The sequence below is a fragment of the Acanthopagrus latus genome, chromosome 12 (genome assembly GCF_904848185.1).
Source record: "Acanthopagrus latus isolate v.2019 chromosome 12, fAcaLat1.1, whole genome shotgun sequence".
NCBI classification, from domain to species: domain Eukaryota; kingdom Metazoa; phylum Chordata; class Actinopteri; order Spariformes; family Sparidae; genus Acanthopagrus; species Acanthopagrus latus.
This window is the reverse complement of record NC_051050.1, coordinates 25216999-25233978: the sequence shown is the minus strand read 5'-3', so window position 1 is coordinate 25233978 and position 16980 is coordinate 25216999. Positions and strand designations below refer to the sequence as shown.

Here is a 16980-nt window from a genome sequence, read left to right as displayed (position 1 = left end):
CTTGTTGCTTGTTGTTTTGCTTCCACAGGGCTAATAAATCAGTTTGTGCAGGTTCAAACAATGCTACTGAATAGTCTGCTGCATACATGGAATTAAATTATGAAGACAATTGAAGGCTTGAGGTCTGTGATTAAATCAGAAATGTTAGTTAATAGTTACTCAAGAACCAAAAGCTTTTTACAGAAAACAACTTTTGAACTGAGCTGCTAAAAATAGCTTCCTGGATCACGTCAAGCTCCTGACTGTGTGATATATTAATTAACCAGAGTCGTTGCTTACATCAGTCGTGTTCTCCCTGAGAGGGTAGGAAACACATTGTACACCCTCCAAACGCCTTCTGTAGCGTTCACATATTAAAGGGTATTTCCTGACATTCAGCCTGGTTCTGTTATCTTTGATGTGGGCCTGTCCTGTTGGCAGTGAATGCGCTCTCAGTGGTGTCAAGCTAAAGTCCATTATTGTGCAGTGGAGGTGATGAAAAGTAGTCCAGTGTTTACCCACCAGTGTAGATAAGGCCCTCCTTTTTCCCCTAGAGGGAAGTGACCACAGTCACACAGAGACAGACTCACACTCACAGCCTGAAGGCAGGTGAGACGGCCTCCTTTCCACCAGGAACATTTACCAAAGAGACGAGTTAACAAGAGCGGACGACGGCTGACCGGCAGGTTCTCTCAGCAGGAGCGTGGACGACAGCAGCAGCACAGCGAGCAGCGCTACTACCAGAAGTATGAGTTGTCATTAGCGAGCTGACGGAGCATCTTGTGACTTTTTTTTTTTGCCCAAGAGAAGAGGAAGAAGAAGTGAATGACAGGCACAAAGCCAGTGGAGCCTGAGCTGTTTTTCCACTCTTCCCAGCTTTGACAGTTATGAACGAGACGGGAAGACAACTGTAAATAAAGCCAGGGCACACAGCCTGAAGGAAAGTAATTACCACTGCTCGCTTTCACTCTTCAGCTGCTTGAAATCCAGTCAGTTTGGGTTGTGGACGGCTAACACACACAGACACACACACACAGACACACACACACACACACACACAGAATAAGTGTAGTGGTTGTTGGACTCGGTATGGATGTTGGTTTATCTTCTCTGCGCTCGGAGGCAGTGGGAGCCATGAGGACGGCGCTGGTGTCGGCTGAGAACTTACAGCTGTCTCTGAAGACCGAGCTCAGTCAGGAGGAACAGGCCCTCACACTCACAAAGAGTAGCCCCAAGGAGACACACAAAGACGGGTACTGTACGATCAGCCACGGCGCTCTGGTGATGGAGAATTATTCAAAACTGTGTTTTTTAATTTTTGTAAGTAAGTTTTATCTCAAGTTACTGTTTCCTCAGTATGTTGGTCAGCTGGAAACCCACATGTGCACTGTCAACAGAACTTATGTGAAACCTTTTGAAAAAGTTAGAACATGTCTCCTCTAGTTGTTTACTAGATATAATGAAGGTTAAAATCATGTTATGTAAAGTTTTTTTTCTCAAGGTTTGTTATCCTCGCGCTTTTGCCGAAATCTGACAGCAAGATACTCCTTCACTTCCATGATCTTTATCCGTAATTGCTAATGTCAGAGGTTAAAAAGCTAATTTAGGCTGTAAACAAATTACATCACAATCGCATTACTTTAACCTCACCACCAATCATCTTACAACGCTGTACAAAACACACTTTACTTCTAATTAAAGACTTTTTATTCAAACCGTGGATAAAGCAGAACGAAGATGAAAATATAACATTCTGTCAACCAGATGTTATCTCAGGCATTTAACTGAAAACTCATTCAAAAATCAATCATTTTTATGACTGACATCAACAATAAAAATGATTACAAGTTGCAGCACATTGCTAACAAGCTAATGTAAGCATGCTAGCATTCTTTGTGAGCTCAACCAAATACAGAGAGAGGAGGGAACCACATGAGATACATGAGAGGAGTGTGAACAGATGAAATGAGATGAATCAAATGAAAGCTGTTAGTGCTGAAAATGTGTTTAAATTAAAACGTGACTTTGTAATCAAACGTACGATTGCATTGTTGTTTTGGAGACAACATTACTTGTGGCTGTCATTCCAGTAAAATGTTGACCTGATGTTTCCAGGGGATCTGAGAGGCAAAGTCAGTCGGATTCCTCCTCAACATGAAGATTTGGGGAACAAGATTATTTGCACATCAGAATCCCTCCATTTGAAATTAAATTAGATATTTTAGTCTGAAGTGTTTTATAGACCAACATTTCCATTCCTGTAGTCTCGCAGCTTCTGTTTATTTCCCAGAAAAGAAAGTTTGCATCGCTCACATTCCTGTTTTGTTTCCCATCTGGTCGTTGCCTCTCTGTGTTCATCTCTGTGTGGAACAAACAACCTGTTCTGCTGCACGATGACAGCGTGTGTTAGCATTAGCTAAGGAATGAGCTTTGTCATGTCATGTGAGTGCATCGTCGTGATGCTTCTGTTGCATTAAAGGTCACATTCTTGCTGTTTGCTGGGGTGTGTTGTCAGTGTGCCGTTACTCTCTGGCACCTTTAGATCAAACAGTGTCCAGCCTGCAGGAGCCTGAACATGTGTGCACTCTAATCTGTGAAGCCGACACAGATGTGGGTTACACAGAGCGTTCACACTACCTTTGGTCAAGCTCTGACTGTTGATACTGATTAGTGAAGTCGTCCCAGCAGCGCTCACTGTGCCCTCTGTTGTGTCGACCATAATGAGTCAGTGACAATCCTGTCTGTCTGTCTGTCTGTCCTCAGAAATGAAGACCTTAAAGAGATGCTGGAGAGCAACAAGGAATCGCTCAAACTGGAGGCCATGAAGCGGGTCGTCGGGGTGAGTGCATCATGGGAATCCACATTTTTAAAATCACTAAGAGAATCGTGTGTGTGTGTGTGTGTTTGTGTGTATGTTGTCTAAATCTGTCGTATTATTTGATTTGTTCTCAGCTGATTGCCAAAGGGAAGAATTCATCGGAGCTGTTTCCTGCAGTTGTGAAGAACGTTGCGAGTAAAAACATCGAGGTACGACTCCATTAAAAGACAAGTCATCTCTCCTACACTCGGTTATTATGATTCATTTAATTGCGGTGTGACTCAACACGTGGGGTCTCGTGACGTTACACAGGGAGCTTCCTCATACAGAACAATAGCAGGAGCATGTCAAAAGCTTTTCCTTAATTCACTTTGTACTAAGATATTCCCGTGACATGTCATATGTTCCCAGTGAGACACCAGTTATGTGATTTTATACTGTACATAAATCTTTTGTGCACATATCAGAAGACACTCATGCAAACAAACAGCTGAGAGGACAATTTAACAGATTAAACACAACAAGGAACTTTTAACTGGTTCTGGAAAAGTCTAAGGTTAATACTGGTGACAAAAGAGACAATCAGTAAGACGACTGCTTCTACCAAGTTATTGTAGTTATTCATAAAATTTCACAGTGTGAGTAAAGAAGCTGCTCTGTAGTCTGTAGTTTACCTTATTTCACCATCATTATATTACAGTTAACATATATAATCTTTAGTGTTAAAAAAAGAAAAATAGTATTAAGAATATGTTTTATCTTTGTTTGACTTTGTATTAATATGTTTTTTAAGTAGCTTCCAGGTCATGTGACCTTTGACTGTAAATCTGAGCCAATCGAAACACGTATCCAGTGTGTACGGAGACTTCAGCTGACTGATACTGACGAGTTGGGCCCATTTTTTATTTTCAGAGATCCTTTAGTGACGCGTTTGGAAAGAAGGTTTACTTAGGACAGATTTAAGAAACTGAACTTTGTATCAAACATTTTTTTAAATATGTTTTGTTGTTTGTTGTTGAATCACTGTAGGCTGGTGTTTCTGTTCAACTCTGGAATCTTCATTCATAGTAAATGTTATTAAAACTTTTCTAACCTTAACCTACATAAAGACACCAGGATCAAGTATATTTCCTCATCAATCAATAGAAGAAAATAGGTATTTAAAGGAACTGTAAAACACTGCAGGCCTGTGTTAATGCACCGCTCCTCATGCTGTAATGTGTGAGCCGTGTGCACAGACTATTCCAGTGAACGACCGAACACTAAGCAACGGCTCGAGAGGGGTTCCCATGCCCACAGCCTGCGTGTGAATATTGATCAGCAGCAGCAGAATAATCAGGTGGCGTGAGGGGCAGCATGTGAGCGGGGGGCCTGCAGCCGGCCGCTGTGTGCCAGGCATGCAGCCGAAGCAGCTCGTGGCAGGGTGGAGGAGCAGGTGGGTGGAGGTAATTGGCAGAAGAGAGCCCACAGTCACGTCTCCTGTCTCCACCTCACACACCAGCTGCTGAGGTGCTGCCAGCTTCTCTCTCTCTCTCCACACTTTATTCACCTGCAGTACATCTCACTAAAAAAAAAATGGCCTCTTCTCTCACTCCCTCCTCCTCTGCTCGACGCTGCGAGCTGCCATTGATCCCCAGTCAGAAGAAAACAGCACAGGTGCATGCAGGTTGTTGACAGTGTTGCGTGATTTTTTATCGGCACTCTTAATTTTCTTTAATCACTGCTGAACTTCATTAAAAAATCAGACGTGCGTGTGTGTGTGTGCCTTTAGTTCATAGTCAGGTGACGAGTTGAGCTGCAATGATTAATCCTGATTAATTATTCTGATAATTGATCAAAATACAAAATACAGTACGGTCAAAACTACAACACGCGTTCTCCGTGCTTCTCTTTGTCGTTTATGTCAGTAAATGTGAGTCTGTGGTGTTTGAACTGTTGATTGGACAAGAGAAGCAATTTGGAATCGTCAGTTTGGGCTTTATGAATTTAAAAAAAATCTTGGACATTTTATCAACTAAATTATGAGCACAATAATCAACAAAGAAGATTAGTAAAAATTGTGAGTTGCAGCCTGAGTGACAAGAACAGAAATGATACAAACACAAGAATCTTATGTGATGCTGAGCCAGTTGTATTTATCAGTTCAGAATGAAATCAGTCGTGTGCTTTGTGGTCGTAGAAACCAGATCCTGGAGGGCAGATGGGTTGTGTCTCCTTTTTATAGTGAGTAATGCCGTTAATTCCAGCAGTAATGACCAGAACGATGATTGAGAACTGTGGAGCAGTGCTGCAGGTCGATACTGGCTGCGTTACAAAGCATGGCTCTGATTACTAATTAAGCTCTCTGTGATTGTACCTAAAGTGTAACCTTACCCCTGACCTCGACCTCAGATCAGTCATTAAATGAAATTAGAAATACTTCCTGATATAAATCATCATTTTTCATCACCACTTCCATTATTTATAAATCTGCAGCCTCACAGGCAGAAATCAGCTCCAACAATTCCTCGTTTTTTTTTTCCTTCTCTTTTCTGAATCATTGCTGCGAATCAGACGAGCGACATTTGGCCTCCAGTTAAACTCGTCAGACTGCAGGACGAATGTTATCTCAGGCTTTCCTGCCAGAGAAGAAAGAGTGTTGAAGCCAAAACACAAGACGGAGGGGCGGCAAATATTCAGTGGTCTTTTTTTTTTTTTTTTTTTTTAATGAACAAAAGTACATAAGCTTGTCCTCTGCCTGAAACAACACTGGGAGGAGTCTGCAGGGCAAAACATCAAGACAGGAAAACTTTCTTTAGCAACTTTATTCCCACCTCTTAGAAAAATAAAGTCAAACTTCCTGCAGAAAAAAAGGAAACTCTCTGTTCTCTCATCCGTCAGTGTCTATTTCACTCCTTATTGAATCTCTTACAGGATTCATACGAAGACTTGAAAATTTGGAAAATTATAATTTTGACTGTATTCAATTTTAGCAATATGCTTGAAATCAAATATAATCCTCAAAAAAGTTTTTTTTTTTTTTTAACAGTCTGGTTGTTTTAAATTAATGATTCCATTGTCATAGTTTTTCTTTTAGCAAGAATGAAACGAATCATGATGAAAACATGCAATCAGAGTAAACAAACAGCTGACACGGCTGCACAACACACTTCTTTGACTAGTGTTTGATTTTTACTCTTTAAAATGCTGGCTTTTATCAGCTGTAAAAACACTCTCTCATTAAAACCTTAAAAGAAAAACTTGTTGTTCCATATTTTGTTGAGATGTTTCCAACAATGTTCAAACCAGAGAAAACCACAAGTTTCCTCGAGCTAACAATGTTTCATTTGGTCGCCTGTCGCTATAGTGAGAGTGAGAGGAAGGAAAATGGTGGATGAAACAAAACATGTCGTAAATAAATCTTTATCTCACGTTTGTGTCTGAGTCACTTCAGGTAGATCTTCTTCAGCAGCGTCGGTTTTTATACAACGAAGAGACAGAAAGGGACAGAAATGACACACAGAAATGACACATTGCTTAATAATTATTACAACAAATCTCTTTAGAGGTTTTTTGATTAATTTCAGTTTGGCTTTATTGTCGTCTGCAGCTGAAGAAGCTTGTGTACGTGTACCTGGTGAGGTATGCAGAGGAGCAGCAGGACCTGGCTCTGCTGTCCATCAGCACCTTCCAGCGAGCCCTCAAGGTAACGTTCCCACGCTGGTCTCTGTCTCTGTTCACTGTCACTAACATGGTGAAAGCTTCAACAGTTCAGTTTAGATGCTTACAGTCCAGTCACCCCTGAAACCTTATTATTTTATTGTCATAAATAATCTCCTCTGGAAAAGATGCAAATAGTCTCCAACCTTCATGTTCTGTGAAATGCTTCTGCTGCAGTGAACATAATGAGTAAAAATCATCCTCTCGAGCACTGAAACAAGATTTCTTTCTGTGTTTCCGTGGCAGGACCCAAACCAGTTCATCCGGGCCAGCGCACTCAGGGTTCTGTCCAGCATCCGGGTGCCTATAATCGTCCCCATCATGATGCTGGCCATAAAGGAGGCGGCAGCCGACCTGTCCCCGTACGTCAGGAAGACGTCGGCCCACGCTATCCAGAAGCTCTACAGGTACAGTTCTGTTATCTGATGTTCGCTCGCTGCACGCGTCAGCCAGACTGGCGCTGGTCGCCACCTCATTCCTGAACGCTGAGCGGAGCAGTTAATACAGTAACTGTTGGGTAATGTTGATACAAGGAGTTTTATCCTGCAGCTGTTTTACTTTTATCAGCTGAGTCTTTGAGCCTGATACAAATCAAAGAACGTGTTAAATCTAAGTTAAACTGAGTGGATCATTGAATATTTGAGTTAATGGTTGATTTCAGGAGACAAAGCTCTTTACAAGACTTCCCAATCACTATATCAAGCTCTTTAATCATTTTGCACCACTTATGTCTGAGTGTGAAATGTGTTCATCATGTAATGCTGTTAAAACGTTTCCACAGTGTTCTCTCAGTCAGTGCTGCTGGATTACAGTTTCAAGTGGACCAGACTGCAGATGAACGGGACGTTTTGTGCATTTTTATAGGTCTTATTGAAACATTGAGCCACTAAATGTTCGTTCCATCTCCCTCCTTCCATCAGTCACTCCACAACACGCTGTTGTTCTAACCATCTGCCCCTCAAGTGGTTTGTTGCACTAGCTAACGTTGCTGTGCACATATGTTTTAGCTGATTACCTGAGCGTGTGTTTCTGGTAATTTACCATTGTTAACTTTGAGTGGCTGCCATTCCTGGCCAGGTCTGCCTTGTCCAAGAGATCTGTGACCGCAAAGGAATTAACCTGTTTGATTAAAAGCTAGAAAAACAAAAGGAAAAACCCCAAAAACATTGCTAACATCAGGGCAGTGCTGCGGAACTTGGCTATTTTTACACAGATGCCACGTGATGCCAACGGTGTCCTAATACTGGCTCACAAAACTTGTTACAAGCTGGAACCAGCTGTCAGAATTCTGACGCAGAGATAAACCCAATAATCATTTTGGACCCAACGTGATCTGTCTTCATCAGATCTTCGTATGTGATTTGGATCTTGCAAATTTGCTAATGTTTTGATTTACTTTGCAGCACTTCTACGGATCGATTGATGGAAGTGTTACAGCTGTAGTTTGCCACATCTTCTCTCCTCTCTGTTAAGACTCCTGCAGTGCAGTGCAACACTACATCTGTCTGTCGGTGATGATGCAACATGATAATGAGTCACAAGTCACAGAAATCTCAGTTTCTTGCTCATTTTAGAATAAAATACAGATTGTTTTAATACATAGAGCATTGAGCTGGTGAGATATTTGTCACAGATCAGATCAGAAGATGAGACGTGGACAGTGAGACCCGAGCCAGTGGAACCACACAGTCTCCTCTCTGTATTCTGAGCACACGGAGGAGACATAATTTAATTTGTAAGTCATCAAGTTTTCATGTTATGTGAATAATTGTCTCTCTCTCTCTGTTGTCTTCAGCCTGGATCCAGAGCAGAAGGAGCAGCTGATCGAAGTGATCGAGAAGCTGCTGAAGGACAAAAGCACAGTAAGTACAGATGGAGCTGCGAGTGTCATACAGTACCTCCTCCGCATCATGACACCACTGGAGGGCGCCCCAGTCAAGCACTTCTCCTCTCAGCTCTCATCCCACAGCTCATTCGGCAATGCCATGGTTTGTTAACACCCACTTAAACCCACACATCTTCAGATGCTCCTTGTTAAGTGTCCATTTGGAAGGAATTTTCGCACTGATGCTAGTGTCAGCTTAATTTTCTCAAAGGCCAACTTCTTCTCTTTTTTCCCACAATGGACCGTAAATGAGTTGGAATCTCAAATCCTGTGTTTAGGCCGCTCACAGACACAATGCAGGCAGCCCATTAGAAGTCAGCAGGCAGCATATTAATTTGAGGAGGTCACAGTGAATACTGAGGGTGTTTAAATGCCAATTTCAAATATGTAGACGTCGGCTACAGAATGCAGAGCATGTTGTGTTTGTACGTGCACAGTTTGGTGTAATTATGTATTCATAGCGTATACCTATCGTTATACAAACAAAACAAAGCCACTCAGGCCAAGGGGGGATGGAAAGCCCAGTACCAGATGCATAGCATATTTAGCCCCAGACGCTAACGAAGACAGATGACTTCTCCCCGTTGGAGCTCACGGTGTGAGGCAGGGGGACGGAGAGAGAGGGCACTATCATCACACAGACAGCGCCACTATCAGCCGCTGATGAATGAAGAAAACCAAACACAGCGGATACTTGATGGCTACCAAACGATGCGTGTTTGTGATGCTAGGGCGGTTTCATGTTTACATGTCCCACGATGATGGCTAGGCTTCCTGCCAGTTCTTTTCCTATAATATCAGGGTTTTCTTCACCGTCATAAAGCTCAGGAGCAGCACCTGTATGAAGAGCATCAAAATGAGCTTAACCACAAATCTGTGGTCATACGTCTTCAGCAGGTTTTCTCATTAAGCTTTTGAGGTGTTGAATATCTGTTATCCACTCCAGCTTTTCCAACATTAAGATAAAAATAATGCTTCAAAATGATGTGATATGCAGATTTTTTTTTATAATAATATGAAATTTAGTCAAGTAAAGACGGCTCATGAAAAATTGGTGCATTGTACATGTGGAGAGTTATAATGTATATAACATAAGTATTCACACAGTCGCTCCTCCAGTAGAGGTACTGATTCAACTCCAGCACAGTAACAGAGTTCAGGCTCTGACATGGACTCAGAGTATCAGAGTAAAAAGTCTCCCTCTGAAGGACATTTGTGCTCAAAGCTAACTGAAGCTCACGTCATGTTAATAGAATTCAAAGACTATTAAAGTTAAAGGTAGAATCAGTAGGATTTGTCCCAGCTGTTCCTGAATGCACCACAAAGACAGTTGATTGTTGAGTCTCATTCCCAGGACGTCAAATAGACACATGTTGGGTTGGTAAAGCGTCCCGAGCAGCAACAAAGAGAGAAAATCAGAAACTCTCTGCAGATACGAGACACTAACACGCCTTTTCTCCACATTCCAGCCTCCCTCTCTGTCTGTTTACGGCTTCTTACGGCTTTTACGTCTTTGTCTCGTCTCGCTGCGTCTGCCGGGTGTCATAGGTCGACTTGAGTCTTGTGATGTTGGGAAGGTGGCGTGCGATGATGCCAAATGAAAATAATGGTTTGGGTTAAAATACAGCCTTTCACAACGTGAACCACATGTTACAAACGATAACTGCTCCAGTGTGCATATGAGTTGCTATGCAAGGACGTGATGTGATTAGTCAGTTATAACGATGCTCCAGGAACAACACCGTGACATCAGATGTGTGATCTAGTCTAGTCCAGGATGCCCCGGTGCAGAAACCTGGATCCTGCTCACCTAAATGGAGCTCAGCTGTTTTTAACAATATTAATTATCTATGCTTCTCCTGCGTTGACGCGTCAAAATTTGTGGTTCACAAGCTCTAGTGCCACCGACCTCTTTTCTAGCCATCTTTAGCTTTGTAACACAGTTTTTCCACATCTGATGCTAATTAATCAATTTATCCACAGATAAGTGAATTCATTTAGCTAAATGCTGTTTAGCTGATGTCACCGTGCTGCCTGTAGAAGGAGGAAACATTTGGTTATTGTTCCAGGCTGTGGTGGTGTCCAGGCCTGCTGACATTTACCTTTACAGATGTGCCTGTTTGGTTAAATAGCTGTGACACACAGAGGGGTGGGGGGTGCTTATAGGGAAGATGGTTTAAAGAGAAAATGGGAAGGCCTGATGACAGAGACAACATAGGAGTTTGTGCAGCTGTTTTACTGTGATGGATCTATTATCCAGCCATTACAAGATAAATGATCGATCCCTCCCTTCCTCCCTCCCTGTGCACCTTCTACAAAATTGAAATGAGAACAGAAAGGCGGCGTGGGGGGGTTGGGGGGCGGGGGGGTACTATGATTAGGGGCTAGGTGAGATGCCCATTAATTTAAGAGAAAAAAGGAGGGAGGAGGAAGAGAGCAGGGGAAGGGAGGATCGGCCGACCCCACGCTGGGCTATCAATCAAAAAGGCGCACGTTGTCTGTGGTGTGATGACCCAGCACTCTCTGCCTCTCTGGCACCCTAATTAGAATTCATAGCAAAATAGATGCAAGGAAACGGTTTGGGCCCTTCATAATTTTATAGGAAATTTATTGTTATTAGAAGAACCATTTGCTTAGTGTGATTTTTCCATTACCGGCTTGTCACGCAGGGTAGATAATATGGTCGTGGAGGGAGGAGGAGGTGTATGAACTCCATAGATTGGGGTGTCAGTTTTGTTGATGGTGCATGTAGTTTACCTTGGAGCTGTGTCTAATGGGGGAAGTTGGTGGAGAATGCACAAAGCTTTACAGCAGGATGCTCAGAAACAGTGCTGCCTGTAATAGCCTCAGAGACGAGAGAGTGTCGGGGGAGAGAGATGCAGAAATACACAGCGACTCTCGCTGCATGAATATATGCTAATTGACTGCTCTGAGTAGGTTTATCTACTATAGAAAGTGTTGGCACAGATATTAACTGAAGCATTCTCCATCTGCTGTGAAGCTATTTTAAGAATAGATACGTACAAATCTGTGATTTGTTTATAATGTCGACGAGTATAAAAACTGTTTGTTTTGTACTTTCTGCATTATTCAAAGGAAGTGTTTCTGGAAAGATAAGCCTGCTGTTATTGATATTCATTCTTTTGTGTTGGGATTCTCTCTCTGAGAGATGTCTAAATAACAAAACCTCCTAAATCGCCACATACCAATGCAACTTTTTCACAGCATTTTCTCCTGTCGTGCCAACGAAAGCTCAGGTTTGACTATTTATATTTTAAAGCAGAAATAAGCAACTTCTCCCCTCCTAGTGTTTCCCTGTGGGGGGAGAATAATTCATCTGTATGAAGTAACAGAGACAAACAGTTACTGAAAAACAGCTGGGAGGAGATGAGACAGGAATTAAATATTGAGTTGGATGATAACAAGGGAAAGTGGAGGTCCATACAACACTGATTTGACTCTGAATGGTGCCATCCAGTTAACATCCACACCAAAGTGAAGGACCCATGTTTGAAACATACCTATTTATTTTCGTACGTAAAGGGAGCAAAACTGAGCCTTTACGGTTGGTGCTGCTGTCACAAAGTCAGTGTTATCAGCCTGGCTACTGCTAGCATCCGTCGCCAGAACGCTGGAGGACATAAATGAGCCTTTATGCTGCCTTCAATTTTTGTGGGGAAAAAGAAAATCGAGAACGGGGTCAGACTGAACAGCACTGTGACAGAGAGGTTTACAGGGAACCAGTCTGTATGTCAGTTTTTACTTTAAAAACAGAAGTTAAACCAAAAATGTAAAACAGCCTTCCTGTTGGCACTTAGCTAGTCGCACCATCCTCACTGGACTGAGTGACCCGTCTGTGGGTCGCTTCAAGCATCAGCCTGATACCATAAAATGTAGATGTTTGATCCCTCTAGTGATCCACTCATCAGTGTCAGGGAAGCTAATCGTCACTCCAGATTTCTCTGTCAGTCTACAGACAGCAGCCGTGCACATGCACATTTCATACACACACACACACACACACACACACACACACACACAATCAATGCAGGCTCATGACAATGCTGATGGGTAAATGCACCGGTTTCCCACAGGGCCACCAGGGGCCAGAAGGCTTTAATTGGGAAGACCAGATTCAGCTCCCTTTCTCTTCTTCTTCTTCACCCTCGCCTGCCCGTGATAATGCTGTTTGCATATTAATACACCGCCTTGTCACTCACTCAGTCTCACAGTCAGTCAGCAGGCAGTTGAGAGGTGGAGGAGGAGGAGGAGGAGAAGGGGGAGGAGGGGGATGCAACAGCCAAATGGGTTTTTTCCTTCCACCAATAAAACACGGTTGATTATCAGCTCCCTCAGCTGCTGCTTCCTCCTCGTCCTCTCTTCTCCACGAATTGAACATAAAATGAGTTTTTGTACCTGAGAAAAAAAAAATACAATTTAAAGGTTGATCTAATTGATGGATTTCTTTCACAGGATTGCCAGTTAAAACAAAAGTGCAAACATTTTCTTTCTAATTATCAGCTAACTACTCGGCGGCTGAACTGTGTGTGTTGTAATCAAAGTGGTAAATTGTTGTTGTATTTTCTTTAAGTGCAGTAATACTACTTTTTGACCTGCGTCGCTATTTTGTTTATATTTCTCTTGAGTTCTGCTTTTTTAAACAGAAAAAGTATTTGTTTAATTTAACTCCTATTTAACTCCTCCTATTCTTACAACTTCCACTAATTCGAGTGTTAAAATGAGAGAAATGAAAGAGACACATCAGCGTCTCCTCTCACGACTTGTTTCTAACTTTCCTTCGTTGTTTTCTGCAGCTGGTTGCCGGCAGCGTCGTGATGGCTTTCGAGGAAGTGTGTCCAGATCGCATTGACCTGATTCACAAGAACTACAGGAAGCTGTGTAACCTGCTGGTGGATGTGGAGGAGTGGGGTCAGGTGGTCATCATCTCCATGCTGACCCGCTACGCCAGGACGCAGTTCACCAGCCCCTGGAAGGAGGTGAGGGAAGCCCTGTGTCCGGATCACCATGGACCCATTTATATTTTTTTACTTTGTAGCACGTTTGGTAAATGAATGTTGTATTAAATCAGGTCTGCTCGAAGCCTGTTAGGTTTGAATTTACAATGAAATATGAAATAAAACAGATATTTGTAAAAAGAAAATTATAACTTGATTGCTGTTTCTGCTGCTTTACTTTATTTGAGGTAGAAATGTCTTTAAATACATATGATGCCTAATAATTATTGACACTGTCAGTCATCCACCTCACAGTCAGTCAGGTGTATATGTGGGGAAGATGGTTAAAAGGGGCTCTGTGTACCATTTTGTAGTAATTTCATACATTAATCACTTTTTTTATTTTTAACATGACATAAGAAATGATCCTCTCTCCGCCTCTCTGTGTTGTCTATACAAGCCTGTGGATGGTTTGTTTAACTTGTTTAATGCTGCTTGGACTCCAAGTCAGATTTTCAGCAACAGTCCAGAAGATGTGACTTTCTGTGCGTCTAACAGAGAGCAACAGTAGCTAGTTCAGAAACGTAGTCCGCTGAAATGAAGTAGCGACCGCTGTCCAATACAAGCACAGAAGTTCCTCAGAGCCCCTTCAACCCTTTAGTGTGTTCTGTGTTGTTTGTGTTTCAGGGCGCCATCTTTGACGAGAACAATGATAAGACGTTCTACGAGTCTGACTCTGAGGAGAAAAAAGAGCAGATGGAGGCCAAACCCTACATCATGGACCCAGATCACAGACTGCTGCTCAGGAACACTAAACCTCTGCTGCAGAGCAGGAACACTGCTGTGAGTCACACACACACACACACACACGCAGTAGAGCCGATACACAAGTGACATAAAAAGGATTGAAATATATTGTTAGTGTGAGAAAGTGTGTGTGTGTGTGTGTGTGTGTGTGTGTGTGTGTGTGTGTGTGTGTGTGTGTGTGTGTGTGTGTGTGTGTGTGTGTGTGTGTGTAAATGCTGTTAAACTCGTTGAGAGATTCAAACATTACTCACGGTTTCTCTGCTTGTATCTCACCACTGTCTCTGACATGAAAGGCCCTTTATGAACATGCAGGCACTTCAAAATTCAGTATACTATACTTTCCTACACGCACACCTGGACACACATACCTGCCTGAGTGCACCCCCCAAGAGTAGGAAGGGAAAAAAGATAAAAAACAGAGTGAGCGCAGATCTCCATCACCCGGCAGCCTCAAGGTCTCTGTCGCTGTGTAGCAGCGGGAGGAAAAATGCTCCCAAATGAAAGTGTTGATTAAAATGTGACATGCTGTGTCTTTTACTCGAGACAACACAGTGACATCCTCCATCTTCATAGACGCCTGAACAACCTTTCATTCTGCCTGCAACGATGGACACACGTCCGCCTGCTATTTAAAGCTCTGCTGAAAAATTACCTTCACAGATTCATGTCATGAGTGTCTTTGTAGAGCGCTGAGAGGAGGAAGGAGGCATTTAATTTTAGATCGGGTGGACGAGGATATGCTGTAATGGGTTTATTAATGTTGATAATAATAATGGTAGAAATAAAGCACAAGATACAAAGTGCTTTTCAGAGTGATAAAAACACATAATCAAGTATGTACAACAGAGAATAGAGAAAAGTGTGGAGCATGAGAAAAGTGGAACAAGAGAAATCAAACTGAGATCCCAGAATATAGTCTGAGAGGTTTAAATACAAATATTGAAATCATGTAATTTCTGACTGTTTTGCTGTGTTTCAGGTGGTGATGTCGGTCGCTCAGCTCTACTGGCATTTGGCCCCAAAACATGAAGTCAACATCGTCACCAAGTCCCTGGTTCGACTACTGAGAAGCCACAGGTAATGAAAGAACACCATCCTGCACCCGTCGGTTGCCTCGTCCTCGATCCTCTGCTGTCGATGTCTGAATGTTATTTTCTGTCTGTTCACAGAGAGGTGCAGTATATCGTGCTTCAGAACATAGCCACGATGTCCATTCAGAGGAAGGTGAGTCTGCACAGCTGTGAAGAACAATAATGGTGCACTGCATCGACACAGGTGCTCTAATAATACTGAATTATCTCCAAATAACCAGGGGATGTTTGAGCCCTACATGAAGAGTTTCTACGTGAGATCTACAGACTCCACACACATCAAAACTCTGAAGGTAAACACCCGTTTAATGTGTAGAAACATTTGGTTGTGGTGGAATAAAATACAAAGGTTATATCGGCTTCATTTAAATGTTCTCTACACATTTACAAAGTTGATCCTCTGCAGCAGTTTTGATGGTTTCACAAAAGGTGATTTCCTGCACAACTAAAGTCTTTAACACTATTTCTGAACGCTGTCTGACGAGATCAAAATGTAATTGATTGTTTCTTGAGCCTTCATGTTAACCACCCTCTCCTCTGTGATCTTTGTAGTTAGAGATTCTGACCAACCTGGCCAATGAAGCCAACATCTCCACTATACTGAGGGAATTCCAGGTGTGTTTCTTAATGATTACCTGTGACTGATGTCAACAGTTAAGTTTAGGGTTGTGACTCATGTTGTTTCTTTGCCTTTCTTCAGACATATGTGAAGAGTCAGGACAAGGCGTTTGCGGCAGCCACCATTCAGGCCATCGGCCGGTGTGCCACCAACATCTCTGAGGTGACGGACACGTGTCTGAACGGTCTGGTGCTGCTGCTCTCCAACAGAGACGGTAAAATGCCTTCATTGAACCTCGCAGTGTTTTTAGCTTCGTCAGTGTGTTAATGTGACTGTCTGTCTTTGCAGAGACTGTGGTGGCTGAGAGTGTGGTGGTGATCAAGAAGTTGCTTCAGACTCAGCCCACACAGCACAGTGAGATCATCAAACACATGGCCAAGCTCTTCGACAACATCACCGTATGTTTCACCTCTGTACTTTTGATATGTGGTTGTCCAACATGAAAGTTTAGACAGGAAGAAGTGTTGTAAAATAGTGTTATAACAACCTTCATGCTCCTAACTCCTGTGACTTGTCAGGTCCCGATGGCGCGAGCCAGCATCCTGTGGCTGATGGGAGAGTACTGCGAGAGGGTGCCAAAGATCGCACCTGACGTCCTCCGTAAGATGGCGAAGACTTTCACAGCGGAGGAGGACATCGTGAAGCTGCAGACGGTCAACCTGGCAGCCAAACTCTACCTGACCAACTCCAAGCAGGTAGGAAAGCCAATCAGTGAAACTCCTGTGCCTGCAGGTTGCAAATATTGTGCTGGATTAACAGAATCCTGAAATTGGCAGTAAATGTTTTAAGGTCTTTACACACTGGACACTTGAAAGGAAGCAAATGCTGCCATTTGTGGTGCCAGTCGGACAAATATCACTGAAGGGGACAGTCAAGCAACAAATGAACTCAAATTTTAAAGATTCTCGCACCAGTTTTGTCTATTCTCGGGGACAAACTGATTTATTTTACAACACATATCCCACACATTTTTGATTAACGAGAGAAAGGAATGAAAATAGAGAGACTCCTGCTGAAATTGGTCATGTTGGCAGGTCACTCTTGTCAGATCTTCTTTATAGTTTTGTGTCCTTTGTCAGGGTGATGACTAACATAAACAGTCTACGAGTCTTTCTCTTGATTTGGGA

The 16980-nt window shown here is 42.7% G+C and overlaps 1 protein-coding gene across 2 annotated transcripts in view; it reads left to right on the top strand.

Annotated features, from left to right (window-relative positions):
* The window catches only part of ap3b1a (adaptor related protein complex 3 subunit beta 1a), a 58606-nt gene that overhangs the window by 5053 nt on the left and 36573 nt on the right, over positions 1–16980 (top strand). Inside the window, exons 1-15 of one of the 2 annotated variants that reach the window (XM_037116844.1) lie at positions 1054–1232; positions 2743–2818; positions 2932–3006; positions 6387–6482; positions 6743–6903; positions 8292–8358; positions 13196–13378; positions 14024–14179; positions 15123–15220; positions 15313–15367; positions 15456–15527; positions 15787–15849; positions 15935–16067; positions 16142–16251; positions 16372–16548. In XM_037116844.1, coding sequence (XP_036972739.1) covers positions 1069–1232; positions 2743–2818; positions 2932–3006; positions 6387–6482; positions 6743–6903; positions 8292–8358; positions 13196–13378; positions 14024–14179; positions 15123–15220; positions 15313–15367; positions 15456–15527; positions 15787–15849; positions 15935–16067; positions 16142–16251; positions 16372–16548 — 1686 coding nt within the window. In that variant the 5' untranslated portion in view covers positions 1054–1068. Of the gene's footprint in view, positions 1–1053; positions 1233–2742; positions 2819–2931; positions 3007–6386; positions 6483–6742; positions 6904–8291; positions 8359–13195; positions 13379–14023; positions 14180–15122; positions 15221–15312; positions 15368–15455; positions 15528–15786; positions 15850–15934; positions 16068–16141; positions 16252–16371; positions 16549–16980 lie in introns of those variants that run through there. The other variant, XM_037116845.1, reaches the window with a different exon arrangement.